General features: G+C 42.6%; 1 protein-coding gene across 1 annotated transcript in view; it reads left to right on the top strand.

The window, feature by feature from the left end:
- The window catches only part of KIAA0895 (KIAA0895 ortholog), a 51,304-nt gene extending 44,349 nt beyond the window's left edge, over positions 1-6,955 (top strand). The window contains exon 8 of the mRNA XM_025200607.1: positions 6,753-6,955. Within this exon, the coding sequence (XP_025056392.1) occupies positions 6,753-6,914 (162 nt within the window). The 3' untranslated portion in view covers positions 6,915-6,955. The remainder of the gene's footprint in view (positions 1-6,752) is intronic.
- The last annotated feature ends 4,423 nt before the right edge of the window (positions 6,956-11,378 follow it).

Raw genomic sequence — 11,378 nt, 5'->3', positions numbered from 1 at the left:
TGCTACACTGGCTAGCACTACGGAAGAAAGAGACTTGGGGGTCATCATTGACCACAAGATGAACATGAGCCTTCAATGTGATGCTGCGACTAGTAAAGTGAGGAACACGCTAGCTTGCATCCATAGATGCTTCTCAAGTAAATCCCAGTCATTCTCCCTTTGTACTCAGCCTTGGTGAGGCTGCAGCTGGAGTACTGCATCCCGTTTTCGGCCCCACAATTCAAAAAGGATGTGAAGAAGCTTGAGAGAGTCCAGAGAAGAGCCACGTGCATGATCAGAGGTCAGGAAAACAGACCTTACGACGACAGGCTGAGAGCTATGGGGCTCTTTAGCCTGGAAAAGCGCAGGCTTAGAGGTGATCTGATGGCCACCTACAAGTTTATCAGGGGTGTTCACCACGATCTGGGGGAATGTTTGTTCACCAGAGCGTCCCAAGGAATGATGAGGTCAAATGGTTATAAACTACTGCAAGACCGTTTCAGGCTGGACATAAGGAATAATTTCTTTACCATCCGAGCTCCCAAGGTCTGGAATAGCCTGCCATTGGAAGTGGTTCAAGCACCTACATTGAACACCTTCAAGAGAAATTTGCATGTTTATCTTTCTGGGATCCTACGACCCCAGCTGACTTCCTGCCCGTCGAGCAGGGGGCTGGATTCGATGATCTTCCGAGGTCCCTTCCAGCCCTAATGTCTATGAAATCAGGGAAATCTATGAAATAGGTGAGAGACAAGTGGGATGGGGGGGAAGGGTTTGAAAGAATGTAGCTGGATGAGAGACTGGGTGGGGGGGAAGGAGAGAGGGAATATGAAAAAAAACTGGAGAGGCTACCTCGGGAGTCAGATGTTAGGCAGGTTATATGTCATAATTCAGTGTTTATATTTGGTCCATGATTTTCCATAAAAAATGCAACAAGCATCACCCTTCCATCAGACTATCTCTGGAATACTTCAACACCAACATGCTTTTTTAGACATATCCAGAATGGTAAAATACAGACCACCGTATACAAGAAACCCATGGACCAACGTACATATCTGAACAGAACCAGTAATCATCCTAAATGCAGCAAGAAACCTGTAATATACAGCCAAGCCCTCTGATACCACCAAATTTGCACTGAGGAGAACACCCATGATCATCACCTCACAAATCTCAAAAGGGCCTTTACTCAACAAGTACACTCCTCCAGAGAAATAGATCACACTTTTGAAAGAGCCACCTGGATACCATGTGAAGAATTGCTGCAGTACAGAATCCCTCCCCCCAACATGAATCACACACCACTGGTTATGACATATCATCACTCCCTGGAACCTATACGGAAAATCCACAAACAATTGCAACCCATTCTAGGAAGAGACCCAATTCTTAAAGAGATCTTTCCAGAACCACCCATGCTAGGCTTTAAGCAAGCACAAACCCTTGCCAACCTCATCACCAGAAACAAACTTCCTATGGCCCAAAACACCAAATGGATCTAGACCATGCCAGGACAAGAAATGTAAAACCTGCCAACACATCTCCACCACCCCCACAATTACAACACCCCAAAACAGAACCACCAACATTCCTGGATCTTACACCTGCACCTCCAGAAAATATGTAGGAGAAACCAAACAACACCCATGTACCAGAATAAATGCACACCGAAAATCCATTAAAGACAAGAATACCCTATCTATCAAGGACAATGACCTGTGGAGGCACATTTCTCACAAGAAAACCACACTTTCTCCAATCTCTCAGTTCTAATTCTTCAAGGAAACTTACAAAACACCTTTCACAGGTGAGCCTACAAACTTCATCAACCTACTGGATACAAAAAATCATGGACTAAATATAGACATTGGATTTATGACACATTATAACCTGCCTATCATTTGACTCTCCAGGTATCTCTCCACTGTTTACCAGCTATATTCTTTCCCTTACCTCCTGCCCACGTCCATTGACTACAGATTCATCCTTTCCCCTCCCCACGCCCACCTCTCTCTCACTTATTGACTACCTCAATTTACATTTTAACTGTCTTTCTTGCATATATACTGGCCTCTGGCTGCTTTACTAATGCATCCAGGAACAGCACAGACCAATTGCAGATGCTTCCTCTGCCTGACAAAGGGTATTTGTACCTGAAGGCTTGCAAAGAAGAATTTTTCCAACCATTCAAGTTGGTTTAATAAAAGAAGTCGGATTTACCCAAATAACCTTGTCTTACAGTGATGTCACACTTTCAACTTAACACAAGAGTGTTGTTAGATGTTACCTTTCCTGCTCACTAAATGCTCTTAAGATGGCTCCTATGTGTTAAGAAAGGAAAAGATGAAGTAACTGGTATGGCTGTGTGAAGCTTTAGTCACTGATTCAATTCAGCGGAGATTTGGCCCAATTTGGCAGCTAAATCTCCAAATCCAAATCAAATCAGGAGACCCTTTAATCTCTCTAAATCAAATCAGAACCCTCTGAATCGATTTGGAGATATTCAACAATTCCGACATAGACACAGCTTTAAATGTTTTTTTTACATACCTCAAGGTACCAGGCAGTTTGTGAATGTTGAGATGCTGGGGTGGATGGAGCATCCCATGGGAGCGGGGGGGGGGGGGGATCCCCCGCATGCTCAGCAGGGGACCCGTAAGTGGGCCAGAAGCATTTCTGGTCCACTTCCAGGTCCGCTGGGGAGCACAAGGGGGACCCCTCCCCCCTTCCCCAGCTCGGTGACTGGTGCCTCCTGAGTCTGGGGGGGGTCCCCCAGGGGTGGATCTCCCCGTAGGTTCCCCTGTGGCCAATCACTCAGGCAGGGAGGGTGCAGGGCAGGGGTCCCCCACATGCTCAGCAGCGGACCCAGAAGTGGACTGGAAATATTTCCGGTCCTAGTGTCCTTCAACAGGTAAGATTGGTTTCATCAGAGGCTTGCTGAAGATGATAGAAAGGACTTATTGCTGTGCTCCTGAAAATGAAAGTGTAAGCTGCCCATTCCCTATGTATGTTCAGCAGTGCTATGATGGGCTGCTCTTATTTGAAGTTGGAAATGTTAGAGGCTGCAGTAGGGCCTTTGCCTACAGTTAGCAGGTGTGGTCATGAATATATGACTTGCCATAAGTTACTTCCTTTTTTGTAGAGAAAGCGAGAGAAATGTTCTTTACATATCTAGAGAAAAAGCGGATGTGGTTATGCTTCTTCACTAGAGAAGGAAACTACAACAGGAGTCATTGGCTTAGTGAAGTTAATATGACATTCTTGTTTTTAAACTATTTCAGGAAGTCAACACAATTGACCTGGAGTTACACAAGGGATGAATTTGGCTTTGTAGTTTTAAGCTGTATACGACTACTACTAGATTGTAGTGCGTGGGACAGTAACATGATTTTATGCATAGGTGGCAGTGGCTACAGTGCCAGTAGTTAAGGTTGCAGTGCTTTCATTCCACTCAGTGCTTTCATTGTTTTCAGTTGCTTACAACTTTTGCTAAAGTTTAACTAGTAGGGCTGACTTTTGAGGAGCAGGTCAACCAAGATATTTTATCTGTTTTTATCTGAAGTCCCATTTACCCATGTTGAAAAATGTGAATAACTGTTTCCGTAGGTAGCAGTAGCATACTTTGGAACTGATGTGAGGCCTGGTTGTGTGCAGGAGGGGGTGCATCTTACTGTCAGGCCTGTGGCTTTCTGTCACATGTTTCTATATATAGCTCAACTAGAATGTGTCCCATCTTAACAGTTCTGCTTAGATCTGAATCACTTTGTATGTGTTTGCTTTCCAAGCAGGATTTATCTGGCTACTGCAGCCCAGGGGGTTATGCATGTGTTCAAGCAGGTGGCTTTCCCTAACAGCTCTGCAAACAGAGTTTGCAAACAGAGTTTGCAGAGTATGCAAAGTCCAAGTTTACTCCTTTCCTGGAGCCTGACCATAGTAAAAGCAAGATCAGCCCAGACCTGGCTGCTTCTATGGTTCCTTCAGACCCAGCATTCCTTTCCTGCCAAAGAGTCACTCTCCCCTTAAAAAGCCATCTGCCTTGGGGTGTCACCAGAGCCCATTTTAACTTTTTCTCAACAGGAATAAGCACCTGCTAACAGGGCTGTGTCAAGGAAATACTGTGATTATGGCTTTGGCATTCCAGAGAAGCTGCATTTTCTCCCATGACTGAAATGGAACATGGGAGCACTGTGAGGATTTGCAGAAAATATATGCAGTACTATCAAGCACTCTGGCCACTTAACACACTCTCTAAAAATAAATAACATATCTTGTATTGGTTTCTCATAGATTTCATAGACATTAGGGCTGGAAGGGACAAAACAAAGCTCACTCTTAACCAGTCATTGCACAAACATTTTGCTTTGGAAGATAGTATAAAAAAGAAACTATAAAATTAACTTGATCCAGCGCATGCCAGGCTAAAAAGCTCGAACTAACGAATTGTGTAGGGCCAGATTCTGCAGAAGTGCTAATGGGGGGTGGGGGGGAATGCTTTGGATGATCTTGGTTTTGGATTGCTCCTTTAGTGAGCATGCAGTCCTCCATGTTCCAGTCACAGTGCTGCCAGTCCTCACCGGGATACTTGTTTTTAAAGCTCCAGCTCCAGGAATCAAGGAATTATGGAAGAATTTTAGCTTTCATTTTTTTAAAATAGTATTTTCAAGCCCAAATGAGAGCAATTAGAGCTTTAAAACATAACCTGAATGCACACCCCAAGTTAACTATTTTGTGGTGTGTAAACCAAGGATCCAGGAACTGGCTTATGATTTTTTGGTAAGTGATACTGCACTTATCATTTGGAACATGTTAGTTCCTAACACAAACCATTCTTGCAGAGTTTTGCACAACTACAATTAACTAAAGGGTGAGTGCTTTGGCTCAGGTAACACTTCTGCTTCCCCAAAGCTTATCTGAACTTTTTTGAGGCCTTCTCCCAATCCTGCCTTTTCTATATATTGAAAAATAGAATGCCAATTTAAAAAAGAATAGAAGATCATTTTCTAAATTAGTTAGTTCATCTGCATTATCAGTCACTGGAGCCCAGATCTGCTGTCACTCAAATCACTTGGAGTTTGTCCATTCACCTCACTGTAAGCAGAATTGGGACTGCTTTGACAGCATGTAGTCATTTTCCTGAAGTTGCAGTCAGACTCTAGTATTGCCTCCAAACAAAAGGTACTTTTACACGTGCTCTGGGGGTGGGGGGTGGTGGTACTTTAATTTGAGTGTCTCTGACAGCCGTTCAAATTAAAGCACCACAGTGTCTCACGTATCAGCATCCCCACAAATAAAAATGGCAGTGCGGGCACTTGAACTAAGTTCGTTCGACAAGCTTTAGTTCAAGAACCACCACTGCCATTTTTAAGCATGGGAACACTGATACATGAGTTGTGGGAGGCTGCTGGAGCACTGTAATTAACACACTCCAGCAGACTCGATTAATCAAGTCTGCTCCCATGTGCTGGAATTACAGCGTGTTGGAGCAGCCTCCATGCTTGTGTACGGGCACCCATAGATTCAAGCAATCTGCTTCAAACTCGCTGTGCCCTGGAATCTTATTTTGTTGCCAGCTACAGCAGCATAAATAAATAAATAAATCAGATTTTGTTTACGGATAAAACTAAGGAAGGGCAGGTTGGGTGGAATGTAAGGTGGATAGAAAACTGCCTGGATTGTTGGGCTTAAAGGGTAGCAGTCAATAGCTTAATGTATAGTTGGCAACTGGTATCAAGTGAAGTGCCCCAGGGGTTGGTCCTGGAGCCAGTTTTGTTCAATATCTTCATCAATGACCTAGAAGATAGGATAGAGTGCACCCGCAACAAGTTTGCAGATGACACCAACCTGTGAGGAATAGCAGATACGCTGGAAGGAAGGGTTAGGATTCAGAGAGACCTCAACAAATTGGAGGACTGGGTCAAAAGAAATCTCATGAGGTTCAACAAGGACAAGTACGAAGTCCTGCACTTAGGACAGAACAATCCCATACACCAGTATAGGCTGGAGGCTGACTGGCTAAGCAGCAGCTCTGCAGAAAAGGACCTGGGGGGTACCGGGGACAATAAGCTGAATATGAGCCGGCAGTGTGCCCTTGTTGCCAAGAGGGCTAAAGGCATACTGGGATGCATTAGTAGGAGTGTTACCAGCAGATCAAGGGAAGTGATTATTCCCCTCTATTTGGCACTGGTGAGGCCACATCTGGAGTACTGTGTCAAGTTTTGGGCCCCCCACTTTAGAAAGGATGTAGACAAATTGGAGAAAGTCCAGCAAAGGGCAACAAAATGGTGAAGGGCTGGGGGACATGACTTCTGAGAAGAGGCTGAGGGAACTGAACTTATTTAGGGAACTGGAGAAGAGAAAGTTGAGAGGGAATTTAATAGCAGCCTTCAGCTACCTGAAGAATAGTTCCAGAATGGAGCTAGACTGTTGTCAGTGGTGGCAGATGACAGAACAAGGAGCAACGGTCTCAAGTTGCAGCAAGGGAAGTTTAAGTTAGATATTAGGAAAAGCTCTCTCTCTAGGAGGGTAGTAAAGTGCTGGAACAGGTTACCCAGAGAGGTGGTGGAAGCTCCATTCTTGGAGGTTTTTAAGACCTGACTAGACAAAGCCTTGGCTGGGATGATATAGGTGGGTATGGTCCTGCTTTGAGCAGGAGGTTGAACTAGATGACCTCCTGAAATCCCTTCCAGCTCTAGTTTTCTGTGATTCTATGAAATGTTGCCAATATGCAAAATGGATGCAGCTTGGAATTGACCCCTTTTGCTGCCCTTTAGATCTCCTATGAGGATGTGGATCGCCTGAAGGAATTAGCTGTGGTTGAGAACACAAGGGTACCACACTTCATGCAGGACCATGCCCGATACATGGAACACTTGGAAAAGATCATGGAAGTCAATGAGCTGACTGACAAGGAGCTCCAGGATCTGATATGTTAAGCGTTCATCTCCTTCACTTGTGTGCAGCTGATTATACAGAACCAGACTTCATCAGAGCTCACAAAAATAGGATTTCATTTAACTTGTTTGTTTGTTTGTTTGTTTGTTTTTAGCCAGATTAAAATATTTATTTCTGCAAATTGTATTTCCAAAAGAAAAATGCAAACCTTGAGCTACCCATTTAAGATCTTTCTTTTATAGAAATAAGATTATTTGAGGTTTCTTTCCAACGCTCATACTCTGATGCACTCAGACTATTGATTTAGGTTAGGGATTCTCTTGTGACCATTCTGTATCATTGTCCTTCAGGTGTTCTGCACACAAATGAGTGAGTTTGAAATTTCTTCTTTTTTATGATTACCGCTTTTGGATTCCTTTTTAGAGCCAGTCTTTGGGAATTTTTTACCCCTTAGTTCATTCACTATAGCTTAATCTCTGGTCACAATCTTTACCATACTGATGTGTAGCAACAAAAGCATAGAACTGCTGTACACTGCTATATCACTCTTTTCCTAAGTCTTTCCTGTTTCATCCTGTTTGCCGCCCTGTAAAATCCCTAATATGCATCTACTCCTTCCTATAACAATGTTGAGACTTTTTTCTTCTATGGAGTTAATTTGTACTACCATACTTCATAGCTAGTGTTTCAGAAAGCTATAGTAGATGTTGCTATTTTAATGGCTGTAAACAGGTTAACAAGTTGTCCACAACCTCAAAAGGGTATAACTGTCCTTTGTTATACTGGACACATATACATGTGCACTAATGTGCCATAATTACAGTGCATTAAATTTCGTACCTGTAATAACAGGTAGTAAATGCACCGTTATCGATACTACTGCACAGTAATGCCAGCACATCTTTTACGGGACGCTAATGCTCAGTAGGCTAATTCTACTGCACATTAATTAGCCTGGCTTTCTCTGTGACACACTAATGTGCAGTACAGTTAGTCTACTGTACTTCTAGCGTCTCATGTAGATGTGCCCACTGTGTCCAAATTCCAGGAAAGGGTCTTTTTTGTTTGAGAAAAAGTTTTCACATTATTTTTTTTGGAAGGAAGACACAATTAAACTGAGATTCTTTGACTAATGTTTATAACAAATCTACGTACTGGGCTATAACTTGTTTCAGCCATCAAAAACACTCCTCTGCTATATCACCTGAACCATTTAGAGTGGTTTAGGCTGCCAGGCGCTCTGCCCACACAGGCAGGCTTGTGATAGTTTTCCCTTACTAAAGTCCCAAGTGCCCTGTTCCTGTGGTTAAAGTAACCAAAGTGGTCTAGCACATCTGAAACATCCTTACCTCGAGTTTAAATTCCGGTGCTATACAAAATAAGCAGAGAAAGCACATTGCTTTATGTCTCTTTATAAAGGAATAACAAGCTTAGGTAAACCAAGAGGGTTTTTCTCTACAGGATCCACATTTTCTGGATGCAGAATATGATGAAAGTGCAGATTTCAGTTCCATAATTAAGGGATACTTGAGTTTTGCACGTCATGTATGCAAGGGTTTACTTTTCATTTTACCAGGGCTAGACTGAATCTTTAGTGTCCAGTATACTCTGCCCCTGGAGCAGTCCCAGGATGAAACAGTATCACAACTTTTCCCCTTGCTCTTGTGGACCGGCACATTCAATCTACTGCTGCCTGTTTCATCTCTACTGATCAGTATATTGGGAGGAGGGGATGGAGCCATGGTTACAACTACATTCTGTTCACCCACAAATGGGCCTGATCTTCCGCTTGTCCTGTGCTGTGACAGCTTTTATGGACACATGAGGAGGAGGAGGTGGTCATGGTCATTTGTGGGAGGCAAGGGGAGCACGTACCTTGCGGACAGTCCAGCCCTTTACTGATAATTCTGTAGAAGCTAGTGGTCTATGATCAAAAAATGGAATAACCCTCTCCTACTCCCTCCCCACCAATTTATACATGGTAGGAAGTAGCCATTCCAGTTTTAAAGCCCTAAGGAAGCCTTTTGCCACATGTATTAAACATGTTTGTGGGGCGGGGGGTGAAAATCACGTGGCCAAAAGGATTTGAAGGTTACAGTTCATCCATGTCACTTGTGTGCTGTGGTAACTGCCTTCTTGAGATTCACTACAGTTGTTCCAGGAATACAACTCCAGTGATTTTACTGAGTGGGGTATTTTACATAATGAGAACTAACACCACTTCCCAGTAGCCTTAATTTTGTATTGTTTGAAGTTTAAAATTTGTTTACTCCCATGAGCTAGTGGATAGCTCAACTCCTTCCCTTTCCTTTCTGCCCCCAAAGCATCACTATTCCCCTTGTCACATCATTTTGTTTCAGAGTTGTAAAGGTGAACTGAACTGACATGACGGTCTCACTCTAGCTGAAATACCTTCATTTTAGTATTCAGTAACATGCCCTGACACTGAACAAACCACCTCAGCTACTCTGCCCTGCTCAGCAGAAGTTCAGATATTGCATTACGCATATTAGTGATGGAAGTTGAAGATTTTGGGCAAAATTTGTCTTTGAGGTAATTGAATTGAAGTCTGTGGGGGTCACACCAGGGAAGAATTTGGCCCTCTACACTGAGGCATGTGTGCCATTCAGTATCAAAAGGCCATTATTTAGAGGTGAAATTTTTCTCAACCGAAATAACCTCGGCACTTCAGTAGTTGCTTCTATAGTAAATACAAACACATACTCAAGACCTCACCCCCAAGAGTGATTGCTGTGAAACCACTAAATCTACCTGTCCATATTAATCTGGTACAGAATAGGATGGTTAAAGCCCCTTCTCAGCTGCCGTTTGACTACATCACTGCACTCTGGGTTAGCTATTGGAAGTGTAAGGGACTATTTTTTCTTTGCTAAAAGACCAGAATTTTATTGTTCCCTAAAGTAGTTGGTGCCATTTTACTTTTACTATTCATGATGATGATGTGAATAGGTGTGTTCCAGTACAAGGTTAGATTCTGGAAGTGTTGGCACAATAGTACCGTAGTAGTAGGCACAAATGTCAACCTCTGTTTTTCAGCATTAAATTTATCCTTCTAACTTCGTAAAAGTATTCTGATTTGTAATAGTAGTTTTGTAAACTTTTTGAAATTTTTATTGTGAAGAGGCATGTTCCTGAAGTTCTGTAATAAAGTATGTGGATGATACTGCATGCAAACTCTGATCACTGAAGAGGGTCGTGGTGTCTGTAACACAGTAAGAAGTTTGTCTGTTACTATTAGAGGGATCTTTTAAAGTAGAAAAATGAACACTGTCACCATCCAAAACTTCCAAATGGCCACCTCTCTTTCTCTGTATTTTTATGTGTGTTCCTCTCTCCCTCGCACACATATACATCTACATACATTCACATCCCTGTTCAATATGAGAAAATTGCGTCTATTTAAACTGATTTTAAAGTTTTTAGATGCAATATTGGTACAACTGTAAATATACAACTTAGGATAAGAATATTTAGTTCTTAATCGCAGTCTCAGCTCTAGAACTAGACAGAATTCTTTTTCAAGAGCTGGAAAATGTTGCTGCATGTGGGAAAAAGTATTTTTCAGCAACCCTTTCCACAAATAATTCTGATGTTTTTGCATGTATTGAAAACCAAAATTTACTGGCCAAACACTCAATTGGGAAAAGCTGCCAGTGTCCGATGGAACTTATTTTGGGTGCCTCATGCCTCTCTTCTACTCCCTGGCCAGGCTCCAAGGCCAGACTGCATCTCCCATAACGTGTTGTGGTTTCCTTCTTGGGGAGGTACTGTGATGCATCAAGGGACATTTGTCCCACAGCTCTGGGACATTTTGGGAGGAGTCCAGGGGCATAAACCTCAGGATTCTTCTACAGCAGTGGTTCTCAAATTATTTGGGGTCACACCCCCAAGTGTATTTTTAAGTTTGTCATACTGTTGGACACTCCTATTATTGTATGTTATAGATAAAAAGAATATATTAATGTTTCATGACACTACATTGATTTTCAGTAACTAAAGTAGTAGTGTAGAGTGGTCTTCATTTTTTCTCTTTCCCCTCCATTTATGTTTTCCTTTTCCTTTCTTCTTTCCCAATCATTCCTCTCGCATACCCTATAGAAATTTGCCACAGACCCCAATGGGTGCATATAGGTCAGCATGAGAAACATTGTTCAGCATTATCGTCACAATGGAGTTTTTCGTTTCTTGAGTGCTGGTGTTACAATCTGAAGTTCCATTTTGGGACTGGCACTCTCACCCAAGGAAATCACTCCCTTTATTTTTTATATATCCCATCGCTGGCTTGTACCTCAGTTTCTTCACCTGAGGATCCTAGTCCCCAGAGTAAAATAGATATGCAAAGATAAAGCACACCTCTTGACTGCAGCATCAATATTTCAAGCAACAGCAACAAAAATGTCCCTAGAAAGTAGATACATTTTTCATCAAAAGTATTTACTTGCCAACCTAGTTTTTTCCTAACCCCCCCCCCCCCCCCAAAAAGG

The sequence above is a fragment of the Alligator sinensis genome, unplaced genomic scaffold, assembly GCF_000455745.1.
Source record: "Alligator sinensis unplaced genomic scaffold, ASM45574v1 scaffold86_1, whole genome shotgun sequence".
Classification (NCBI taxonomy): domain Eukaryota; kingdom Metazoa; phylum Chordata; order Crocodylia; family Alligatoridae; genus Alligator; species Alligator sinensis.
Note: the sequence above shows the minus strand (reverse complement) of the source record. Positions and strands in the feature narration are given on the sequence as shown.